Source organism: Gopherus evgoodei, chromosome 1 (genome assembly GCF_007399415.2).
Source record: "Gopherus evgoodei ecotype Sinaloan lineage chromosome 1, rGopEvg1_v1.p, whole genome shotgun sequence".
In the NCBI taxonomy this organism is placed as follows: domain Eukaryota; kingdom Metazoa; phylum Chordata; order Testudines; family Testudinidae; genus Gopherus; species Gopherus evgoodei.
Genome location: NC_044322.1, coordinates 109,622,627 through 109,648,384, shown reverse-complemented (window position 1 = coordinate 109,648,384; position 25,758 = coordinate 109,622,627). Strand labels below are relative to the sequence as shown.

Sequence of the window (25,758 nt, the reverse complement as noted above, 5' to 3'; positions counted from 1 at the left end):
CCCCTCATGTATCGGTCGATGACCAGAACCTCTAGTATCTCTTCTGGACTCTGGGATTCCGTTCGCATCCACTTTCGTGTGAGATGGATGAGGTCATATAATTGGGACCACAGGGTTTTATTTTCCTGGTACCTCCACTTGTGATACCGCTGGGCCCGCACTGCAGTCGTTACTCTGGATTTGTCCAGAATCTCTGCTTTCAGCTGCGGGTAGTCTGCTGCAGCCTCTTCAGGCAGATCATAGTAAGCCTTCTGGGCCTCTCCACACAGGAATGAGGCAAGGATGCCAGACTACTGATCTCGAGGCCAGGCCTCCCGTAGGGCTGTCCTCTCAAAGGCCAGAAAGTATGCCTCTACATCATCCTCCCACATCATTTTCTGCAGCCAATGGCTGGCCCGTATGAACTGCATCCTATCATGGCCGTGGTTCAGTTCTGTAAGGGTCTTTACCTGGTTTACCAGTTCTCGCAACATAGCTCGGTCTTGAAAAGCCTGGTCTATCAGCAGGCGATTAGTCTCTTGCTGCAGCCGCACTGCCTCCTGTTGGGCAGTTGCCAGGACACAGGTAGCCTCCTGCTGGGCCGCCGTAGCTTGTATCAATGCCCGCACTAAGTCATCCATTGTGGTGAAAAAAAATAAACCCTCTACCTTTTTTTTTATTTTTTTTTAAATCACCCTCCTTCTTCTGCTGTGCTGTGCACACCAATATCCCACCCCTCACACCAGTTGTGACAAAGTTCCTCCTCTATCTTGGTGGGTCCTGCTCTTATTGGCAGATTTGCTCACCTCAGTGATCTCCCCCACAGTCTGGATCAACTCCTCCTGTGTCTGATCAGGAGTTGGGAGGTTCAGGGGGAACCCAGGCCCGCCCTCTGCTTTGGGTTCCAGCCCAGAGACCTCTGGATTTGAGCTGTCTATAGTGCCTCTTGTAACAGCTGTGTGACAGCTACACCTCCCTGGGCTACTTCCTCCTCCAAACACCTTCTTTATCCTCACCACAGGACCTTCCTCCTGGTGTCTGATAATGCTTGTACTCCTTAGTCCTCCAGCAGCACACCCTCTCAGTCTCAGCTCCTTGTGTCTCTTGCTCCCAGCTCCTCACACGCACTTCCTCTCCTCTGGCTCCTTTTCATCTGACTGGAGAGAGCTCCTTTTAAAACCCAGGTGCCTTGATTAGCCTGCCTTGATTGGCTGCAGGTGTTCTAATCAGCCTGTCTGCCTTAATTGGTTCTAGCAAGTTCCTGACTACTCTAGTGCAGACCCTGCTCTGGTCACTCAGGGAACAGAAAACTACTCACCCAGTGACCAGTATATTTGCCCTCTACCAGACTCCTGCACCCCACTGGCCTGGGTCTGTCACACCACCAATAGAAGGGTGCATTGCCAATCTAGAAAATATGCATACACAGTTAAATTCAGTACCCACTGAACTGCTCATTCTTAAATATATGCGAACTCGCCAGGATGCATTTTTCAAATGGTGGGGGAGACGCATCAAAATGCTGCCCACAGCCAAAAGAAATGTGCACAGACAGGGCTTGGAGATTTAATCTCACCTCTTCCTCCAATATTTTATGTCTCTGTGCTTCACAAACCTTCTTAGAAAGCCCTCACACTAGCAGTCAAAGAGGGACAACATCCACTGCTCCCATTTTTCTAGAAATCAGACATTAAGTGACTTGTCATACTGGAAGTTTGTGGCAGAACTGAACTCTGATCTTTAATGTGTTAGATTCACGTCTTAGCCCCCAAACGAAAGTGTCTGAAGCAATTTGTTTGAGACCTCTAAACTTAGCTATGCTACAAATAAAACTGAGCTAATAATGCCTTAGCAATTGTGTAAAGTGCTTTGCAAGAAACAACTAAAAATGTATGAATGTGCAAATATCTTAGCCACATTTTAAAAAGGAAGTAACAAAGAACAAGTATCAGAAGGGTAGCCATGTTAGTCTGGATCTGTAAAATCGGCAAAAGTTCTGTGGCACCTTTGTTAGTCTAACAAAGAACAGAGACTGTCTAGTCATCTGGAGGGTACAATGGTGGTTGATAAAAAGTTTCCATTATAACTTACCTTAGCTTCCTACCAAACTGATTAGCTCCAAGAATGGCTCCAAACCAACGTGGGGAGCTGTCCAAATGTTTCTAAAAGCCTTCCCCTGCCTCTTGCTTTATTCACAGAAGTAATCCTCTTCATAATAGGGAATGCACACAAGCTAGAGTCGAGGAGTCCTGTGTTCCCTCCTCCTAAAGGACCTTCATAACCCTCTGCACTTTACAGCCCTTTTTTTTAATCTTTACGTTAGGCTTGAATAGGCATCCACTTGAAAAGTCTGGTTTTCAAAAGCTGCAATTTGTCCCAGAAAGAGTCCTCACTGAGGATCAGAACATGACCTTGTTTCAGAAGAAAATTCATTTTATTTGACTAAGTTGTGAAGGTCTGAAAACTCCTACTGATCATGTGTAGTGCTGGCTTTTAGCGTACACTCATTAAGTGCGCTACTAATACAGAATGAACTACACATGCATTCATCACCAGCTGCTCTCTTAGGTGCACACTTTTGAACACTGGCCACAAGTGACAATGGCATTAAGGAGAGGGTCATGATGAGCACCCTGCAAGATGGGAAGGTCCCAGAGTTCAGGCTTCAGCCTGAACCTGAAATCTACAAAGCAATGAAACTCCACACAGCCCAAGGCCTGCGAGCCCAAGTCAGCTGGCACAGGCCAGTTATGAGTGTCTAATTGCTGTGCAGACATACCCTGCAACGGTGATAGGGTAACTGCACCTGTATCCCCTCTCCATGGTCCCCTCCAGGAGTTCCCAGTCAGATCTCCAGCCACATCTGTCTCTGGGCAGGGACTCTTGTCCCACTTCCTTCTGACCCAGGGTTTTAAGGCTGCACAGATCCCTGCCTTACACTTTGATAGCCTTAGCAAGCCAGTCTGCCTAAAGGCTAGAGTCTGTCCTTTTCTTTCTCGCCAAAGGCTATAAATAATGTATCGCCAGAAATTACAAAGTTACCTCATAGTACTTTATAAGCAAGCACATTTATTCTTAAAATAAAAGCATTACAGAGAAAAACTTAAAAAATAGGAGTCCCTGTACACATGCTAAAAGCTCACTAGAGGTTACCCACCAACCATATGGGGCCCTAGTAAGCCAAAGTCATTCCACATCTTCCACAAGAGTTGCCCCCCTTGGTGCTGTCTGTTTGCTGGATCAGAAGGAAGACACTGGGTCAGTTCAAGCTCATCCTTTTATGCCAAAAGCCCTTTCTTTGTCCCCTAGTTTCTGGAAGACCCAGTATGAATAGTATATGCAAACCACTCCAAGGGAGTGGTACCTCCCTAGACTTTTTCATGCTCAGTGATTCACTGAGTAATCACCCTCCACGGTTTTTAGTTCTTGGAGGCGCCGTGGTAACCCCCTCTACCGTCCCCCCTCCATGAAGAGCACAATCATACATAAGCTATTCACAGATTTAATACAATATGATCCCCAAAGATACTCCATATAATTGTAATATCTGTCACAGTGACATCTTAAAATTATTTACTGAGAACAGAGAACTCTTTAGCTACAAGAAAAGATAGATATTCATTGTGACTTTGAAGGTCTGAGATGACTCACAAATAACTAGTATCTTCAAAAAAAACAAAATTTAGTTTTAAATGCAGGATGCAACTGAGGACTCATTTGCAGAACAAGGATATTTGGAGGACTTTCAAACTAGCTTAGGCTACGTCTCCTAAGATCAACAGCTGTGTCAATATTTGGACGGTAATCCTTCACAAGAAACGGTGAGAGTGGAGGTACAGTGATTCTACTCAAGGTAACATCTTTCAGCTGAGACATAAACAGAAGTTGTGAGCACTTGTGATCATTGAAGACACAATTGCACATTTTGCTGGTGCTCTTCGGTCCACCTCAATTCCCTTCAGAGTGTCACTATGAGAACATATTTACTTAGCACAGGAAATGAAGTTGCTGTATACTACAATTTCAGCATTCCACCCCAGAAATGTTAATTATACACTACATAAGTGTAGAATATATGTAATTTATTATATCCTCAAAAATGCTAAAAACAACAATAAGGTTGTTAAAGTTGTGAAATCAGACACTCTAATGTTCAGAAATGCTGGAACTGCCCATATAACCTTAGTTTGATTTGCTTTTGCATATGTATTATGATATGGTCTTTATTACAAGACCCTTCTGCCCCTGAACACCCAGCCTGTCCTAACCCACCTTACCCCGAAGTCCTGCCTCTCTCTCTCCTCTCCAGAACCTGCCTCTTTGCTTCTTTCTCCTATCCACCTTCACATCCCCTGGCTCATGCCCCCTCCCTTTTGCATCTTTGTCCCCGTAGTCATGTTTTAGCATAAGATTACAAATTTGGCTAACACTAGTAACCACATTAATATAATATTTTTAGACTTTTGTGAGGCATTTGACTTAGTATTGCATGCATAGTATTTTGATGATAAAAAAGTACTCGACAAATTAACCTAGCAACATACTATGAGGATTTAAAACTGGTGAATAAATTTCAAAATGAGTAATCACTCATTCCAGGAGGGGGACAGGTTTCTAGTGGGATCCTGCATAGATCTCTTCTTGGCCCAATACAATTTGCATATTTTTATCAGTAAAGTAGAAAAATTACTGATTCGATGACAAAAAATGGTGGAGTGATAAAGAGTGATAAGAGCAGGACAATTTTAAGCATGATCTGGATTGCTTGGTAAGATGGGCTCATTTGGAACAATAACCATTTTAGTATCGCCAAATGCATGGTCATTAATTTAGGATCAACTAATGTAGATCACACTTGCAGGATGGCACAGGTGGTGGGTATAATAGGCCAGGGTGCCTCGGGGCTTCAGCTGGTCCAGGGCTCCTCTGGCTGAAGTGGGGGGCGGGGAGCAGCACGTGCTCGGGCCTCTGGCTGGCCCCGAGCTCCTCCAGCCCGGGGGGGTGGGTGGCATCCGGGGCTCCTCGGGGGGAGGGGCAGGGGGGAAAACAGGTGCAGGTGGAAGGGGCGGAGCTGGGGGCTAGCCTCCCTGAAGGGCAGCTCCACTCGCCGTCCAGGCAGGATTGGGGACAATATCCTAGAATGCATTAACTCTGAAAGGGACTTATGGGGATCATAGCCATGGGCGGCAGGTATAATAGGCTGGGGAAGGCTTAGCCTTCCCTGATGCTGCCGCCTGCCCACTCACCGCCGGACACCTGGGCCCCACTACTTCCCCAAGGCCCCCACTGTCTGCTGCTGCTCCTGCCTGCCTGCCATGTCTCCTTCACTCCACCCCAGCTGCTCACAATGTCTCTCCTGCTCAGGGATGGGGGAATGAGGAGGGACACAGAGAGTCAGCAGTGGGCGGGGGAGTAAAGAGGCTTGACCAGGGAGCGGGGCTGGCCTGGCATTGGGGTGGGCCTAGCACTCAGGGGGCCAGTGGCTCACTGTAGGGCTGGGGGATGGCCTTCAAGGATGGTGGCTCAGCCAGGCACGGGCCCCGGGGCTGGACCTGGGTGCATGCGCGCAGTGCGTCAGGCAGCTCAGCCCAGCAGCTCGGAGGAGTTGGGAGCTCAGCCCAGTGCGGCTGGTGCAGGCCGGGGCTCCTCCAGTCGCGGGGGTCCCCCTCAGGGATTCTCCTGTTGGGGGGGGGGGAGTGTTTTGGGGCTGTGGTGTGCAGGCATCGGGCCTTGGGTGGAAGTGGGGGGCGGTGGGCTAGCCTCTCCAAAGCAGGGGTTCATCTGCTGGCCATGATCATAGCTTATACCAACTGAGCACAAGCTTCCAGTCCAGTGCTGTAGCTAAGAAAGCTAACACTATTCTTGGATATGTAGCAGGGGAATAGAAAGTAAGAGAAGGAAGATTTATTGCTCCATTTTTCCCAACTTGTCTCCACACTAATATTTGCCTTTTTTTTTTTTTTTAATAAAAAAAAGCTCACATTTTTGATGACTCACGTGGAGTCACATTACTGGCTTTATGTACATCACTGATATTAACACAGAATGAGCCATTTTATTCCCTTTCAAGCCAGAGGCAATTTGGTGAAGGAAACTTGCAGCACTTTTCATTTTACCTTTTCCAGAAGCTGTCACAGTAAAGATGATGATGAATTAAGAAGCAAAAAAGATTTTTATGGAAACAAAAAATGAACAGAATAAAGCAGAAAATGATGTGTTTTCTAATAGTGAATGAAAGGAAATACTTCTACCTTTGATGAGACTATCCTGTTATCTGGATACCTCTGTGGAATGTATGCTTCAGTGCCTGAAGGAGGTTCACGATGCCCAACATAAATAGTCCGATTGTCCACCCAATTCTCTTCCCCAGCACACTGCAAAAGGAAGAAAGAAAGAGTCGTCCTCAGTTCACCCGGTATTTCTGTATAAAAATAGTCAAACTGAGTCTGCTAGTCCTGTCATTTTTCAACACAGATGCCATTTTCACATAGTCATCAATTTATTGTCCCTGAATCTCTGCCTATAGTCCTTTCAAAAACCCTAAATGACAAATAGGAGAAAGCTATCAAAACTCTGCCTTTAATTGTCTTCAGTAATGTTTTCCACCATAGCAATAAGGAAACATCCTTGAAACGCTAGCCCAGGGGTTGGCAACCTCTGGCACGTGGCTCGCCAGGGTAAGCACCCTGGTGGGCCGGGCCAGTTTGTTTACCTGACGCATTGGCAGGTTTGGCTGATAGCAGCTCCCACTGGCTGCGGTTTGCCATCCCAGGCCAATGGGGGCAGCAGGAAGCACCGTGGGTCAAGGGACGTACTGGCCTTGGCTTCCTGCTGCCCCCATTGGTCTGAGACGGCAACCCACGGCCGGTGGGAGCCGCGGTCTGCCGAATCTGCCGACCCCTGTGCTAGCCTTTGAAAAGAAGAGATGGTTTACAATTTTGCCATTAAATCAGGTTTAAAAAAAAAAAGTTTCCACATGGCCAGTGCTCATCTCACTACTCTGATAAAATTACGGATAATATTAACATTTCATTCATATGACAAGAACAATCAGGATTGGATGAATAGCCAGCTACAGCTCCATTTTTACCCAACACTAAAGCAAATATAATAGAAAAGTGTGTACTTTTTACACAGAACCCCCCCTGTTGTCTGAAATACTAGTAATGGTGAATCCCACAGGTAGCAAGCCACAGTAGCATATATAGAAGGCCCAGAATATTTTCCATAATCCAGACACTGGGGCTATGCTGTACACCAGGGCAGCGCATTAGCTTTTAATCTTTGAATATACTATCTGGGTTCAAAGCCTATGATCGTGAAAAAAGAAGAGTATGAGTGGGGCCAACATTTAGTTCCTATGCACCCACATCAGAAAGCTTCTATATAATTGGTTCAAATTAGCATTTATGTATTCACAGTTTGTAAGAACTACTATCTGAAGACACAGATCCCTTTCCCTTGGGATTAGGATTTGTGGAGTTGGAGCAGAGTTGAGAATAGAAAGTACTTGTCTCTTAAGAAAAAAATAACTTAGTAGTTCCCACATATCATATCTAAAATTTATCCTAGTGCACCAACTCTTCAGTATTTGTGCAGGGTGTAGTATTTGTTATCTTTAGGTAGGCGTTTCACTGTATTGTAAGTGCCACTGGATTAAGTTTGCATTTATTTTATTTATGTATGTAAAGAGTTTCAGTCTGTTTTAAACACAAATACTGCCTTATATTGAAACGTCATATTTTATACATACTTGTGTTTAGCATATGAGAACATTAGCTCTCCTCTGCCTCCTCAATAACCCCAGAATTCTGAAAATAGAATTTCATTCTCACATTTAAGCAAAAGAGACTTGCCCTTAGACTGCCTACATTGGTTCACTACCACAGCAAGTTAATGATTTAAATACTACATTTATATTAAGAAAAACTTTCAGTTCAACAGTTTGTTAATGCAGCATTACAAAAAGGAAAAAAGGAAAGAAAAACCTGAAGTTGTTGTGTGTAGAAAAATCAGTAAATGTCTAACTGCAAATGTGTAGATTTGAAGTGAAAAGTTTAAGACTATGAAAATTAAATCTATGAACCATTAAGCTTTAACTGTACCTTTATATAATTAATCTATATATTTCAATGTGTGTGTGTTGGAAACAGTCAACAAAAAAGTTACATCAGTATTCATTCTTGAAATCATACAGACATATGAAGAGATGGCACTCAGACACCAAAATAGTGAGTTTGGTATACAAAACTAAAGAAGATAAAAAGATAAGAAGAGAAAGTGTTTCTTGGCATTTTTGCCATCCTATTCTTCTATTTCTATCCTACTCAGTACACTGAGAGGGACACCTTAAGAGTAACTACTTTGACAGTGTATTTACAGATGGAAAGACTGTAGAAATGAAGACTACACTCAAGACAGAGGAAGACCATGATCCTGAGAAGTACTGTGTACCTGCAACTCCTATTGACTTCAAATAGATATTGTAGGTGCTCAGCATCTTTTAAAATCAAGCCCCAAATGTGTGGATCTAAAAACATTTAGCACATCCCTTTTGAAAAGTGCAATAAGGGGAAAGGGAAGAACGTTTAACTGCCAACAAGTCTATTTCTCCAACAAGTCAACTCCCTGTGTCTTTAATGTGAGTTGCCACAATTTAAAAAGCTTGTTGCCATTCCAAATATTCAACCGTAGTATAGCTATGGTTCATACCACTTCCCCCAATTAGGTACCCAGGATTTTGTGGCAAGTCAAATAATTTTGAGGGAAAATAAAATTGTACTGAAAACATTTCTGTATTATACTGAGCTTCCGTGGCAACAGAAACAAATAGCTAGGTTAAAAAAAATGTATGTTTTATACCTCAATTGCCATACATATCATCTTTTCAGTACATGTGGATGTACAAAACACTTGAAGGATTTATGGATATTTGCATCAAATAATACTGCTGAAAACCGAGAGTACAGTACAGGCCTGGATAGTCTATTAAGTTATACAGTACATTGCACCCATTTTTACACTAAGACGGACTTAAAAAAATAGGAACAACTCTGTGTTGTTGTACAATTTTTAAGGTACACAGGGGATGCAAGTAGGAACCTTCCATGAGCGCTAATGGGAATTCAATGCATAAATCCTTGAACATCAAGAACTGACTATTTAGCTTCTTCCTTCTACCCCGAGCAAAACTGACAAACATATTCCGTGTGTTTATGAGCCCACATAGAGGGATTTGGAGAGAACATTAGTAGGTGACGTAACCAATTCCTTCATCTTGCAACATAAACTGGTCTTTGCCATGAGTCAATTACAAATGCACAACCCTCCCCCATTAAATGTATTACCAATATGAGCTCTCATAATATTGCAATATTATTTATTTAAAGTCCTTTAAAGAGTTGAAGTTCCCCCACAGTACTTTGTTGACTTGAAAGCTAGTATTTTTCTGTCAGGCTGCCAGTCAAATATTATGACCAATATTTGTCTGCCTACACAGAGGTACAATGCAATTAATTGTACATAGGAATATAGATTAAGACAGACTAATTTACTCAGTCCATCAGATTTATTTTTGTTTTTAAAATTAATTCACCATAGACAATGAATTAAAAACAAGTTAACTGTAACTTTTTACATACAGATTTAACTACTTGTCACAGCGGAAATAATTTGATCTTTCCATGTATTTGTAGAAGTGATGAATTAATGTACATCTCTGGTCTACTAAAACAATCCAAACAAAAAGATATTTCACAACATATACATGGAATATTTTGCATAAAATGTGCAACTGCATTGTTCAGTGAAGTAATGCTGTAATAAAAAAGGAAGCATCATGCATTATTCAATAACACTGCAATACAGTTATTCCACAACGGCACGCATCTCTACTAATCAGGAAAAGGTATATGGAGGAAATTGGCACAGTGAAGCTCTAATGTATGCCACTTGCAAAGATCAAAACAACATGTTTTAATTAACAGTAATAGCGTCCTACAAAGAGAACACTTTGAACAAGGAATTCTTTTGATGTCCAGGTACTATATATTAAACATCATTTGCAGAGTGACACCAGGATAATAGAAAAAAGGAACTCTGCACTGTGGCCAGTGCAATGAAGTGTATTCAGTGTTTTATATTCTGTTGCTTAAGCCCATTACAGATATGTCCAAGAAACCATAAATAAACCTAAAGCATTATGTGTTTCTATTAATAGTACAAAGCTCAATGTACTGAAACCTAGTTTCATTGGCACATAAATGAAGCACCATTACTTATGTTCTACGCTCTCTTCAGCATTGTCAGCAACACAGAAACCAAAGACTGGTGAAAAATCCATCAAATTGTCTGCACTTCACATAAAAGAAGGCTGATGATCTTCATAATATCTGAACATTGAGGAAGTCACACAAAATACATTAAGCATTTTTTCTAGGTTTAAATTCCAAACTATGACAAACTTCTGAATCACTTTTATGCTACTCTGCTAGTTTTTAGCTAGACACATTTAGAGATTGACCAGACCAGGTATAAATATTCAACAGGTGGTGGGGGTTGGGAGTGAAGAGGGAGAAGTTAACAGTCTGTGAGCTAAAAAACAATGCTTTCTGAGAATGAAGTTACATAGACATTTTCATATTAATAAGAGAGAGCAATAAAAGCAATTTGATAAAATCCAAGGGTATAACAAATCAGCTTATTCACCACATGTAATTTTAGCTCTTCCAGTCCAAAGGCAACTTTATTTCATTAATTAAGGTACTGATAACTCTGTTAGCTTGCAACAGTAGATTTTGAAAAAGTAAATGATCTTGAAAGATTCAGAATCTTAGACCATTTTAAGGAACACAGTTTTGAGCTATAAACTGGAAAAATCAAAGATTGACATTTCCAGGAATCTCAAATAGAACAGAGCTAAAAGAAAGGCGATTACATCACTGTAAATAGAAGTTCTTCAAGATGTGTAGTCCAAACATGAGTATGCATGCACACCCTGCACCTGAGTCTGAAGATTCTGAACAAGCAGCGCCCATTGGCTCGCACATGGCAATTGCTCACCTCGTGCTCCAATCCAAGGGCATAAGAGCAGTGCAGGTCAATGCCTCTCTTTACAGTGAATCCAATAGGATCCAATGCAGAGAGGACAGAGGGCAGGTAGTGGAATACAGACAGGCATCATACATCTCAAAAAAACTTCCAGTTACAGGTAAGTAACCTCCACTTTTTCAAGTGCTGGTCCCTACATATATTCCACACATGGGCAACTGACAAGCAGTGCTCAGACCACAGGGGGGTGTAAGGACGCAGGCAGTAAAGATGCTTGAAGAACTGCAGTCCCCACCACTGCATCCTCCGTGCAGGCCTGAACTAGCACATAATGTTTTGTAAATTTGTGAATGGAACTTCAGGTACCTGCTCTGAATATGTCCAGTGTCTGTACCTCCTGCAGAGATGCTGTAGAAGCCGCTTGCGCTCTTGTGGAGTGTGCCCTTACTCCACCAGGAGGAAGGGTACCTGCTAATTGGTAGCACGTGATGATGCAACCAGAAATCCATTCAGAGATTCTCTGAGAAGATATTGCTTGTCCTTGCAACCTCTTCACTATAGTGAGACACAGCCTTGGTGATTTTCTAATTGGTTTGGTCCTTTGCAGGTAGAATGCCAGGGCACATCTGACATCCAAGGAATGAAGTCTTTTCTCTTCAATGGAAGCATGATAAGCATGGACAGCTCAGTTGACATGAAACTGAGAAGTTACCTTAGGGAGGAATTTTGGATGAAGGTGAAGGAAGACCTCCTTGTGAAAAATGGTATATGATGGGTTAGTCAGAAGTGCTCCCATCTAGCTCACCCTTCTGACTGAACTAATATTAACTAAGAATGCAACTATCATGGAAAGGTGGGACATGGAACGTTGGCAAAGGTTGACATGGTGGTCTGGTGAGCACTGACAGGAGAGTTTGAGGTCCTACCGAGGTACAGACTTGACCACTGGTGGAAAGATCCTGACTAGGACCCTCATGAATCTAAATGTTCCTGGGTGAGTAAAAAATGCAACGTCCCCCTACTGGAAGAAAAAAGGCAGTGAATGCTGCAAGAAGTACCCACAGTAAGCTTAGGGAAAGACCCAAGTTCTTCAACAACAGGAGATAGTCTAAAATGACTGGGATATCTGCGGAGTTTGAGGAAGACCCATTACACCACACTCAGGTAGAGAAGTATCCCTACTTAGCTAAGTGGCAGTTCCTAGTTGAATCTTTTCTACTTTGTGTAAGAATGGCTTAGACAGCTTCAGAACATGTGTTGTAGGTCTGATGTCCATCCAAACACCAGGCCATAAGGTGAAGTGGGTCTGAATTGGGGTGACTGATTTTACCATCTTCTTGAATTAGCAGATATGAGAAGGGACAAATCCTGATGGAGGATGGACTGAGAGTCTCAGAAGTTCTGGGAACTGTTGGGTACTGTGAGAAAGATCTGGCTCAACAGGGCCAGAGCCACTCTCAAAACCTGTGGTAGCAGGGGAATGGGCTAAAATGGATCTCTCAGTTGGTCTGTACCTGACAGCAGTAGAGTGTAAACCTGGGCTTAGTGGACCATAGCTGCTCTGGAGCAGTACTAGGGAAGCTTCCTATTCATTTGGGACACAAAGAGATCCTACTGAAGTTTTTCCAACTGACCAAATATCTCAGTCAAGACAAAACTGTGTATTTTCCACTTGAGATCTGCAGAGAGGTGCCTGCTTACGTTGTCCACTAAAGAATTCTGAACACCTGAAAGATATGTGGATCGGATAGCAATGTGGTTGCTAACGCACCAATTCCAGTGCCTGACTACTTCCAGGCAGAGGGGAAGAGATCTTGCTTGATCCTCCTTGTTTATATAAAAGATCATGGTGATGTTGTCCAACATTACTTGGATATGGAGTGAACATGAGTGGGGGAAAGGGCCCCACAAGCCAGGCGCACTGCTCTCAGTTCTAGCAGGTTGATGTGAAGTCTGGCCTACTGTGGGGTTCAAATCCCTTCTACGGTATGGTCGTTCAGGTGAGCACCTCAATTCAGAAGGGATGCATCTGTGATGACAGTGGCACAGGGGGAGGTTGCGAGCATTGAAGGGAACTTCCATTCACACTTGTGCCAGGTTCGACCACAAGGTAAGAGGTGATTATGCTCGTGTGAAGAGTCAAGCTGGTGTTCATGTGGTCCTTGTCTGGTGAGTAGACTGACTGGAGCCAAGCATATATGCAGCATAGATGAAATCTGGTACACGAACGTGCACAAGGCCATGAGGCCTAGAAGAGAAAGACACACTAGAACCATAATCTTTGGTCTGCGAGTAATTTATGATATCAGATTGGCCATTAATTGAAATCTTTCCTTGGGGAAGAAATCTTCTGCTGAGATGGAATCTAGAGTCACTTACATAAAGTTTATTGCCCCTATAGTCATCAAAACTGACTTTTCTTTGTTCATGCACACACTCAGCGCTACTAGAAGATGGAGCAGGAAATAGTTGCTGACCTGACCACATGGTTGGAGTGACCCACTAATAGCCAATCATTCAAATATGAAAAAACTGTGTGACCATGACATCTGTTAGTATGTTAGTAAATATAAAGTCTTTTAATACTTCTTCATGTATATTAAATTCATTTGTATATTAACTATTGCCTCAGAATCTTTTACAATATAATCAAGTTGTGTGTCTGAATTATGAGGCCCAAAGTAACCTGAACTCAGGAATTCATAAACTGAAAGTTACTTGTACTCAGGAATTTTTATTTTATTTTTTTCTGATTGAGCGTTGGCCAGTATCACATTATCCTGAGCATCTCCTGGTCCTTGGGAATCTAGGTATTCAGGGAAAAGACCCCTCGAACTAATAAAAATGTCTACAGAAGTATGTTATAAACCAAACTGAGTGACTGATGAGGAATAATTATTATTACTGATGGGTTCTGTAACGAAGGAAATAACCAACTGAAAGATGTTTTTAACTCATTGAAAAAAGACGGTTACTCACCTTTGTAACTGTTGTTCTTCGAGATGTGTTGCTCATATCCATTCCAATTAGGTGTGCGTACGCCGCGTGTACGTTCGTCGGAAGATTTTCTACCTTAGTAACACCCAGTGGGTCGGCTGGGCGCGCCCTGGCGTGGCGCCGCTATGGCACCGAATATATACCCGTTAACCCGTCCGCTCCTCAGTTTCTTCTTGCCGGCTACTCCGACAGTGGGGAAGGAGGGCGGGTTTTGGAATGGATATGAGCAACACATCTCGAAGAACAACAGTTACAAAGCTGAGTAACTGTCTTTTCTTCTTCGAGTGCTTGCTCATATCCATTCCAATTAGGTGAATCCCAAGCCTTAACTAGGCGGTGGGGTCGGAGTGAGAAACTGCAGAATGCAAAACTGCTAAGCGAAAGGCTGCATTGTCTCTGGATTGTTGCACCAGGACATAATGGGAAGTAAAGGTGTGTACCGAAGACCACGTAGCTGCTCGACATATTTCTTGAATAGGTACTTGAGCTAAGAAGGCAGCCGACGAGGCCTGGGCCCTGGTAGATGTGCGGTAATATGACCCGGAGAGGTATGAGCTAGCTCGTAGCAAGTGCGGATGCATGCTGTTATCCAGGACGAAATCCTCTGAGACGAGACGGGCTGACCTTTCATCCGGTCCGCCACTGCAACAAAGAGTTGGGGCGTTTTGCGGAAGGGCCTCGTACGGTCAATATAGAAGGTGAGCGCTCTTAGGACGTCGAGCGAATGTAACTGCTGCTCCCTACGAGATGTATGAGGTTTGGGAAAGAAGACCGGTAGGAATATGTCCTAGTTGAGATGAAAAGCCGAGACTACTTTAGGGAGGAACGCCGGATGTGGGCATAGCTGCACCTTGTCCTTGTGGAACACAGTGTATGGTGGGTCCACCATCAGAGCCCGAAGCTCTGAGACTCTCCTAGCCGATGTAATGGCTACAAGGAAGGCTGTTTTCCATGATAAATACAGGAGTGAGCAGGTTGCCAATGGCTCAAACGGGGGGAGTGCAAGTCTTGTCAGAACTAAATTGAGGTCCCAGGAAGGGGCGGGGCATCATACTAATGGGTATAGACACTCCAGGCCTTTGAGGAACCTCGAGACCATAGGGTGGGAGAAGACAGAGTAAGTACCTTCTCCGGGGTGGAAAGTAGAAATAGCTGCCAAGTGCACTCGCAGAGATGAGATAGCGAGGCCTTGTTGTTTTAGGTACCAGAGGTAGTCCAAAATAGTAGGGATAGGAACCTCCGCAGGGGCAACATTCTGCGTGTGACACCAGCAGGAAAACTGTTTCCACTTGGCTAAGTAAGTAGACCGAGTAGAAGGTTTTCTGCTACCCAGGAGTACCTCTTGCACCGGGGCAGAGCAGCGTAATTCCAACTGGATTAACCATGCAGGAGCCACGCTGTGAGATGGAGGGATTGCAGGTCTGGGTGGAGAAGCCTGCCATGGTCCTGCGTTATCAGATCCTGATGAAGGGGCAGGGGGATCAGGTTGGCTATTGAGCGGTCCAGGAACGTGGTGTACCAGTGTTGTTGGGACAACGCAGGGGCGATCAGGATCAGTTGAGCCCTGTCCCCGCAAAGCTTTACGAGAACCCTGTGCACCATCGGGAAAGGTGTAAAGCAGGTGGTTCGGCCAAGAGATTAGGAAGGCGTCCGATATTAAGCCCGGGGCAAGACCCTGGAAGGAGCAAAACCTCTGATGCTTCCTGTTGTTGCGGGAAGTGAATAGGTCTATGTGGGGAAAGCCCCACTTCTGGAAGATGGAATGTACAATGTCCAGGCGGAGTGACCACTCGGAGAGAAAGGATCTGCTGAGATGGTCTGCCAGAGTGTTCCGGACCCCCGGGAGGAAGGATGCTACAGCGTCTACGGAGTGGGCTATATAAAATTCCCACAGTTGGATCGCCTCCTGACAAAGGGGGGAGGATCGAGTCTCTTCCTGTTTGTTTATGTAATGCATTGCTGTTGTGTTGTCCGTCAGTACTAGAACACAACAGCCTTGTAGATGATGTTGGAACGTCTGGCACGCGAGGCAAACTGACGCTTATGTGCAACGCTAGTTCTTGAAATGACCAGAGGCCTTGCGTGCGACAATGGCCTAGGTGTGCCCCCCCAGCCGAGAGACGACGCTTCCATCATTAGGGATACTGAGGGCTGTCTCGGTTGGAACGGCATCCCTGCACACACCAGGGAAGGTGTAAGCCACCAGTTGAGGGGAGCTTAAGACGCTCCGAGGAACGGTGATGATCATGTCTATGGCGTCCCTGCCTGGGCAGTAAACTGAGGCGAGCCACATTTGAAGGGGACGCAGGCGTAGTTTGGCGTGCTTGGTTACAAAAGTGCACGCAGCCATGTGACCGAGAAGGCTGAGGCAGGTGCGGGCCGAGGTCGTCGGAAAAGTCTGGAGGCTTTCTATGACCGAAACTAGTGCCCGAAACCAGGGTAGTAGAAGGCAGGCTGCTGCAAGTGTGGAGTCTAGAATGGCCCCGATGAATTCTATTCTTTGAGTGGGCACTAGAGTAGACTTCTCTAGACTGATCAACAGGCCCAGCCGCTCGAATAGGTCCGTGACGATAGCAACATGCCTGGTGACTTGAACCTCGGAGGTCCCGCGAATAAGCCAGTCGTCTAGGTAAGGAAAGACATGTATACGCCGACGACGGAGGAAGGCGGCCACTACAGCCATGCACTTTGTAAACATGCGCGGGGCGGTAGAGAGGCCAAAAGGGAGGACCACAAATTGAAAATGTTGGTTGCGCACCATAAACCATAGGTACCGTCTGTGCGGAGGGTAAATGGCGATGTGAAAGGATGCATCCTTCGTGTCGAGAGAAGCGTATCAGTCTCCGGGATCCAAGGATGGGATGATGGTCCCCAGGGACACCGTGCGGAACTTCAACTTCTTCAGAAAGACGTTGAGACCGCGTAGGTCCAGGATGGGTCGGAGACCCCCTTTTGCCTTGGGGATTAGGAAATATCGGGAGTAAAATTCCTTGCCACTGAACTCCTCTGGCACCTCCTCTATAGCTCCGATGGAGAGGAGCATACGAACCTCTTGCCAGAGGAATTGCTCGTGAGAGGGGTCCCTGAAGAGGGACGGGGAGGGGGACGAAATAAATTGGAGGTGGTATCCAAATTCCACTGTGCGTAGGACCCAACGATCTGAGGTTAATTGGGCCCACGCAGGGAGGAAGGGGGAAAGGCGGTTGGAAAACTGAAGAGGATCCTGGGGAAGGACTGGTGCTCTGCTCCCGGGCACACCTTCAAAAGTTTGGTTTTGGTCCCTCTGATGGTTTGGCGGGACTGTTATTCTGGCCCCTTTGGGAACCCGATTGCTGTCTGCGGTTCCCGCGACCACGCCTCCTGCTAAAGTCTTGTCGTGGCCTGGGCGGGGGGTAAGGGCGTTGAGGCTGGGTACAGAAGGACCTCCGTTGGGTTTGCAGAGTATGCATCCCGAGGGAACGCATGATGACGCATGATGTCTTTGAGACTCTGGAGTCTAGGGTCCGTTTTCTGAGAGAAAAGGCCCTGACCATCAAACAGAAGGTCCTGAATAGTGTGTTGCAGTTCAGGAGGTAGGCCTGATACCTGCAACCACGATATCCTCTGCATTGTAATCTCCGAGGCCACAGTTCTGGCCACCGAATCAGCAGCGTCGAGTGAGGCCTGCAGAGAAGTCCGTGCCACTTTCTTCCCTTCCTCCAGAGGGGCTTGGAATTCCGGGCGGGAGTCCTGTGGGACCAGTTCAGTGAACTTACCCACCGATTGCCAGGTATTATAATTATACCTGCTGAGCAGGGCCTGTTTGGTTAGCCACCCGCAGTTGGAGGCCTCCGGCGGAGTAAACTTTACGCCCCAGTAGATCCATCCTTCTAGCCTCCCGCGATTTCAGGGCAGGGGCTTGCTGGCCATGGCACTCTCTCTCATTCACAGATTGAACGACCAGAGAGCATGGAGGAGGATGGGTATATAAGTATTCAAACCCTTTAGAGGGTAACATGTATTTCCTTTCCATATCTCTGGCCGTGGGAGGGATAGACGCCGGGGATTGCCAAATGGTGTCTGCTTTGGCCTGGATGGAACGGATGAATGGCAGAGCCACACGAGTTGAGGCATCTGCCGACAGTATGTCTATGACTGGGTCTTCCACCTCCGGGACCTCCTCCACCTGAAGGTTGATGTTTAAGGCGACTTGCCGGAGAAGGTCCTGGTGGGCTCGGAGGTCGATTGGCGGCGGGCCCGATGTAGAAGTACCGGCTACTGCCTCGTCTGGTGAAGAGGAGGACGACAGACCCGGCACAGTTGGCTCATTTAGTGACTCCTGTTCTGGAGGAGCATCAGGGTCCTGGAACACCTGAGGATCCGGCGCAAGAGCCGAGTCATCCGTACCCGCTGGAGGAGGGCGGTTAACAGTGGCCTCTGGTGCCCGATGTTCCGATGGGGCGGAACGAGATGTGTTCTCCTTGGGCCTGGTGATATGCCCAAGGCGTCCAGAAGGACCACTGAGGCGCTTGTTCTGTGCCCTGAGGTTCCTAGAGGACACGGCTCTGCGTTTCTGAATCTCCATATGCGATGCTATCAGTGTGCGAAGACTCAGATGGGTGCCGTGATGGCCATGGTGGAGCAGAGTGCACGTGAGGAGGAGCCCTGTGCATAGGGTATCGTACATCATGCCTCACAGGAGAGCGGTACAGGGAGTTGTACCAGTGCTGACTCGGGGGTTGTGCCGTATGACTGGAGGATTGCTAATGTAGTTCCTATTTTTAAGAAAGGGAATAAAAGTGATCCAGGTAATTATAGGCCTGTTAGCTTGACGTCCGTAGTATGCAAGGTCTTGGAAAAAATTTTAAGGGAGAAAGTAGTTAAGGACATAGAGGCCAATGGTAATTGGGACGAATTGCAACACGGATTTAGTAAAGGTAGATCGTGTCAAACCAATCTGATCTCCTTCTTTGAGAAAATGACGGATTACTTAGATAAAGGAAATGCGGTAGATATAATTTACCTAGATTTCAGTAAGGCGTTCGACACGGTTCCGCACGGGGAACTGTTAGTCAAATTGGAAAAGATGGGAATGAATATGAAAGTTGTAAGGTGGATAAGGAACTGGTTAAAGGGGAGACTCCAGCGGGTCGTATTGAAAGGTGAACTGTCAGGCTGGAAGGAGGTCACTAGTGGAGTCCCTCAAGGATTGGTTTTGGGACCGATCTTATTTAACCTTTTTATTACTGACCTTGGCACAAAGAGCAGGAATGTGCTAATAAAGTTTGCGGATGACACGAAGCTGGGGGGTATTGCTAACACGGAGAAGGACAGGGATACTATTCAGGAAGATCTGAACCACCTTGTAAACTGGAGTAATAGAAATAGGATGAAATACAATAGTGAAAAGTGCAAGGTTATGCATTTAGGAATTAATAATAAGAATTTTGGATATACGTTGGGGGCGCATCAGTTGGAAGCGACGGAGGAGGAGAAGGACCTTGGGGTACTGGTTGATAGCAGGATGACTATGAGTCGCCAATGTGATACGGCTGTTAAAAAAGCAAATGCGATTTTGGGATGCATCAGGCGGGGTATTTCCTGCAAGGATAAGGAGGTGTTAGTACCATTATACAAGGCATTGGTGAGACCACATCTGGAATACTCTGTGCAGTTCTGGTGTCCCATGTTCAAGAAGGATGAATTCAAACTGGAACAGGTCCAGAGACGGGCTACAAGGATGATCTGAGGAATGGAAAAACTGCCTTATGAAAGGAGACTCAAAGAGCTTGGCTTGTTTAGCCTGGCCAAAAGAAGGCTGCGGGGGGATATGCTTGCTCTATATAAATATATCAGGGGGGTTAACGTTAGGGAGGGAGAGGAATTATTTAAGTTTAGTACTAATGTAGGCACGAGGACGAATGGGTATAAACAGGATATTAGGAAATTTAGACTTGAAATTAGACGAAGGTTTCTAACCATTAGGGGAGTGAAGTTCTGGAACAGCCTTCCAAGGGAAGTAGTGGGGGCAAAAGACTTTCCTGGCTTTAAGACAAAGCTTGATAAGTATATGGAGGGGATGTTATGATAGGATCGTTAATTTGGGCAATTGATCTTGGATTACCACCAGATAGGTCTGCTCAGTGGTCTGCGGGGAGATGTTGGATGGAATGGGAACTGAGTTACTGCAGAGAATTCCTTCTTGGTTGCTGGCTGGTGACTCTTGCCCACATGCTCAGGGTTTAGCTGATCGCCATATTTGGGGTCGGGAAGGAATTTTCCTCCGGGGCGGATTGGCAGGGGCCCTGGAGGTTTTTCGCCTTCCCCTGCAGCGTGGGGCACGGGTCGCTTGCTGGTGGTTTCTCTGCAGCTTGAGGTCTTCAAACCAATTTTAAGGATTTCAATAACTCGGTCCTGGGATAGGGGTTGTTATAAAATTGGATGGGTGGGGTTCTGTGGCCTGCCTTGTGCAGGAGGTCAGACTAGATGATCAGATTGGTCCCTTCTGACCTATGAGTCTATGAGACCTGCGAAGCTCTATGGTGGGAGTGACTGCGGCGCGAACAGTGCCGGGAGCTGGACCACCGTCTGGAGTATCGGTCTGGAGAGCGGGATCTTGAATGGTACCGTGAGTACGACCGGTGCCGAGAAGGAGATTGGTACCGGGACTGCAAGCGGCGTCGAGATCAGGACCGGTGGCGAGATCGGGAGCGCTGGCAAGACCTCGATCTCAAGTGGTGCCTGCCTGCGGCATCGATGGAAGGTGGCCTGACTAGGGCCGGTTTCCCTGCTGATGCAATAACCCGCACCGGCGGTGCCGGGGGTTGGGGCAGGGTGGGCTCCATTAGGGCAATGAGTTCCCTCGCCATCAAAAAGGTCTCTGGCATGGTGGGAACAATAAGCTCGACCTTGGCGTGTGCCGGGGAGCTGTCATGCACTGGACTCGATGGCTCTTGCCTGGCCGGAATCAACGGTGCCAAGATTGTCAGTGCCATGGCAGTTGTTGGTGCCGGGCGACTCGGTTTCGGCTGCTGCTTAGACTGCAGTGTAGATATTGGAGCCGTAGGAGCTTTGACCTTTTTGGCACGCGGGGAGAGGGAGCGGTGCAGGGCTGGTTTCTGGGCCAGTGACGGCTGGTGCCAGGGCATCTTGGCGGTGCCGGCACTCTCCAGTGCCGACGAGGCACTTCTCCCCGGTGCGGACTGTGCGGCACTCGGTGCCGAAGACGGAGGAGTGAGGGCCGCCTCCATTAGGAGCTGCTTTAGACGAAAGTCCCGCTCCTTTTTTGTCCGTGGCTTCAAGGACTTGCAAATCCGGCACTTACCTGTAAGATGGGATTCCCCCAGGCACTTTAGGCAGGAGTCGTGGGGGTCTCCCGTTGGCATCGGCCGCCGGCAGGCCGAGCACGGTTTGAAGCCCGGTGAACCAGGCATGGGCCTGGGCACCAGGAAAGGGGAAGGAGCTAATCCCCAACCCTTTGAACTATATACGCTAACTAGGTTTACAAAAGTTTATTAAAAGTGTTAACTAAAACTATAAAACTATATACACAATAGTACTAGAACGAGTGAATAGCTAGCGAAGTGGAGATCAGCTAAGCTGCGCTCCACTGTTCCAACGACTGACACGGGCGGTAAGAAGGAACTGAGGAGCGGACGGGTCAGCAGGGGTATATATTCGATGCCATAGCGGCGCCACGGGGCGCCCAACCGACCCATCGGGTGTTGCTAGAGTAGAAAATCTTCCAACGAACGTACACGCGGCGCGCGCACACCTAATTGGAATGGATATGAGCAAGCACTCGAAGAACTACTGTTGGTTATCACAGCTGTTAGTAATCACGACTGGTTTAGAGATTCCCTTTTACTCAATCAGGTAAACTGGAATTTTTTTTGGTTGTCATCAGTAATTAGGAAAACAGAACATGTGATAACATTAATTTTGTGAAAGTATTTGCACTTTGAGAGGGCATCATCATCACACACCTTAGTGAAGGACAGAGGTTTTTGGAGTTAGATTGTGAGTGGGCCCTGTCAGCATACCACCAGGTGCAGAAGAAAAGACTAATCTACCCTCTCTTCACTATCTATTCTTTCTGTATTTTGAATAGTGCTGTGTTAATCTTCCATTAATAATCTTTGATTAAATAATTCCATTTATTGTTATTTGATAATCTCAAATTGTTATTAAATTCAAACGGGAAACTTGTCTCATTTGAAAGAAAACTTTTGTGAATACCTGGACACTGTTGCTAGTCCAAAAGGAAAGGACTCTGCACTGGTAATGTTTCTGAACTACCAGGAACTGAATAAACTTTTTGTGGGACAGATAAATATCTACATGAAAACAGACATCCATGTCAAGAGCCACAAACCATATTCCCTCCTGCAGGGAGGGAATTACTAATGCTAATGTAATCATCCTGAATTCTGACTTTCTAATAAAGATGTTCGGTTGTCAAAAGTCCAAAATGGCTGTCCACACACTGTCTTTTTGGGGGACTAAGTAGTATAGGGACTAGAATCCTCTTCCTTGATACTGAGGTGGGAATCATTCTATTACCTGTATTGAAGAAGAGAATCCACCTCCTTATGAAGAAGAGGGAAATAAAATCTACAGTTGTACTGGAGAGAGAGTCAAGGGGGAAAACCAAAAGGAAATATAAGTGGTGAAAAAGGAAATTGACCAAAAAGCTTGTTCAATGAAAACAGATCCTGAAAACAGTAAATAAGAAGCCCATCCACAAAGAACCTAAAGTGTATGAACAGAGAGAATGACTGTTTGAACAACTATTGAAGGAATATACTTCAAAAAGATGCCTAATGGACAAGTGAGGGCCCACAAGGTGAAGCTAAACCCGTGGATAAACTCAGTGAACAGAGGTACAGCCATAGGCACATCAAATCTAAGGAGCACTTCAAGCTGAAAGAAAGCAGTAAACAGGACAGCAAGAGTAGAACAGGACGTGCCGCCCAGGAGAGGAAAAGTTGTTTCTTCTTTGAAGTGACACAGTGTATTGTTGAGTAATCACTTTTATTTTTGTGAACAACAATGCATTTGGTACCGATTGCGCAGTGTAAGGATGAGTAGCATGTATAAGCTCACAAAGGTTAATGTGTTGGTAACCTATAGTTTATTATAAGTAGTACATAATTGGTAATATTCTATATTATTCATGCTCCTTATAACCAGGAGAGTATCCCCTGCACTCATGCAAAGCCTTGGATGAGGAGTCCTTGACCTAGGCAGCTCTAGGCGCCACTTCCAAGCTCATACTCAGAAGGGTGTTACTTGTTCGTTAGGGCCAATGTACTGGGGGATCTTCATGGACCAGATCAGAGTGAGGTCTCAGAGCCTTCTCCATAAGGAGTTTTCCTGAACTGAAGCTCATGAGCACCACATTTTTGTGGGGAAAATGAGTAACAGATGCTGCACTATACAGAGATCTGTATCTCAGCCGAAGAGTAGAGGCAGTGCTGGTGGTCATCATTCATGAAGAAAGAATGAGGGCAAGAGATATAAATCTTGAACCCCAAGCCTGAGAAAAACAGGCTATACTAACCATACTAGAAAACTAACTGTGCTAATAACAAAAGCAATTTACTGTATCTGTTTACATGCTTAACAAGAAAGAAGCTGAAGAAATCTGGATGCAGAGGATTCCGACTCGGGCCATGCGGCAGTAAGAAGGAAATACCTGTGACTAAATTGTAACCTTAACCATGATTCACACACAGACACCCCCCCCCTTACATTATTTTTTAGATGTGATGAGTTACAGATATACATATTAAAAAACTTGATCACTTATATGAATGATTGATATATGCAAAATGTCACCGTAAAAACAATACAGGATTGTTTTAGCCTTCTGCAAGCAGATGTACTTCCCTGATTCCCTCCCAGCAATTTCTGTGCCTGGAACTGGGAAGCACTCCCCCACCTACTCCATCTCTGTCTTCTGTTGCTGTGAACCCCCCTCCCCATCCCCATCCCCATCCATGCCCTGCTTCTCAGTGCTCTGGACCCTCATCTCCTCCACTCTCTTCCCCACCCTCACTTCCCCTGCACCTCATTCCCTGCAGCCCCTAAGTTTGCCTCCTGCTCCCCCTCATTCCCTGCATCCACCTTTCACAGTGTCTCCTGCTCCTCACAGTCCCTGTATACTGTCTAGTCCCCAGACCATGGAGTGGCAGACATTACGCCTGTGGACGTGGCTTCAGTATCATTGAAGACAGTGGGAGTTGGCAGTCAATTTTTATTAAGGGTAGCCTTACTTCTACGTGCAGATAGAAGGTAGGAAAACGGCAGCCACCTTCCTGGTTTCAGCCACATTGACAATAAGGGGAGATGGTGGCCATTTTGAATAAGAAGAAATTTGTGAGTTGGCAACCTTTCATCATGTTTCCAAGAGATTTCGGAAAAAAAACCCAACACACCCATCTCCCTAAATTGCTGGTAAATCCCTGATATAAATCTCAAGAGTTGGCAACCCTGAGTTCTAAAGCAGACACTTTAGAGAACATAAGGTAATTTACTTCTACTGATTGTTTTCCATATTCTAGGGCAAGACATCTACACTTGACTGCTAGTTAACTCAGTGAGAGTTCCAGGTAAATATCTGACAGTCGTGTATATTTAAAGACTTATTCCTAGAAAAAGAAATCTTTACCGGGTCTTACCTCATTTTTATCACCTAATGCGTGGGGAGAGGGGGAAGGAGGTAAGGAAGAGTTGTTAGGTATCCACAATAAATCAATTACTAGTAAAACAATCATTTGGGTTACAATCATTATACTGCTTTGTGTAAACCCCACTGTATTTTTGCTCATTAAAGCAGAAGGTTTCCTTTGTTTGGTTTAACAGTGTTTATGTGGTGGTGGAATTATAAATAGAAACAACTGAATTATAGAATTACTTAAGATAGAGTTCTTTTATTATAGTTTTTTCCCCCTCTTTTCAGAAAAAAAAGTCAAGAGTACTCAGTTATAAGAGATATAAAGTTAAAATAATTTCACATGCAAGACTTCCAAATTATATATTGGGATTAAGAAAAAGTTATTTTATCAAAGTCCACATGAGCCATATGACAGGCATGTGGATGGCTGAATTTGACCATGTAAACTTCAGATACTTAAAGTAGGTTATCATATGATTAAGTCTTTACCTAGTTTATAGATGCAAAATACCTTAAATTCCTTAAATCAATGGTTACTTACAAAAAAATCAGTAAAATGAAGAATTATGTTTATATTTATTATCTTGGTACAAAAACCAGTGGAGCAAAGTGTAAATAGATTCTTTAGCAGTCTACAACAAGTCATAGGGATTATGTGCTTAGAAAGCATGCAGACTTTGCCATCGTCAGTTACTAATTAATCAAGCACAGCAGAGGCCATCAAAACAAAGTTCCCAGCACTGAGGAACTCCAATGACTTTAATGAGCATTGTAGGGAGGTGCCCTGGCTCCCCGCCACACCTGAGAAGGACGGGTAAGAACTGATGCCAGAGTGGGCGGAGCCACCGCCTGTCCCTGCCCCCTGCAAGTCATGAGGTGGGACAGGAAGTATAAAGGCCCAGCCCCAGCACTCAGTTAGGCGCGGGCTGCTGGAGAGGACAGATGCTGGTGCTCGAGCTCCCGCCAGACCCAGCCTGCCCCGTGCTCGCTCCCCTGAAGAGCACTGGCCGAGCCTGCCCCGTGCCTGCTACCCTGAGGAGCACTGGCCTAGCCTGCCCCGTGCCCAGTATCCAGAG

At 45.5% G+C, this 25,758-nt stretch overlaps 1 protein-coding gene across 1 annotated transcript in view; it reads right to left on the bottom strand.

Annotated features, from left to right (window-relative positions):
• Positions 1 to 25,758, bottom strand: part of ATP11A (ATPase phospholipid transporting 11A) — a 183,812-nt gene that overhangs the window by 122,507 nt on the left and 35,547 nt on the right. Inside the window, 1 exon segment of the mRNA XM_030568828.1 lies at positions 6,231 to 6,353. Within this exon segment, the coding sequence (XP_030424688.1) occupies positions 6,231 to 6,353 (123 nt within the window).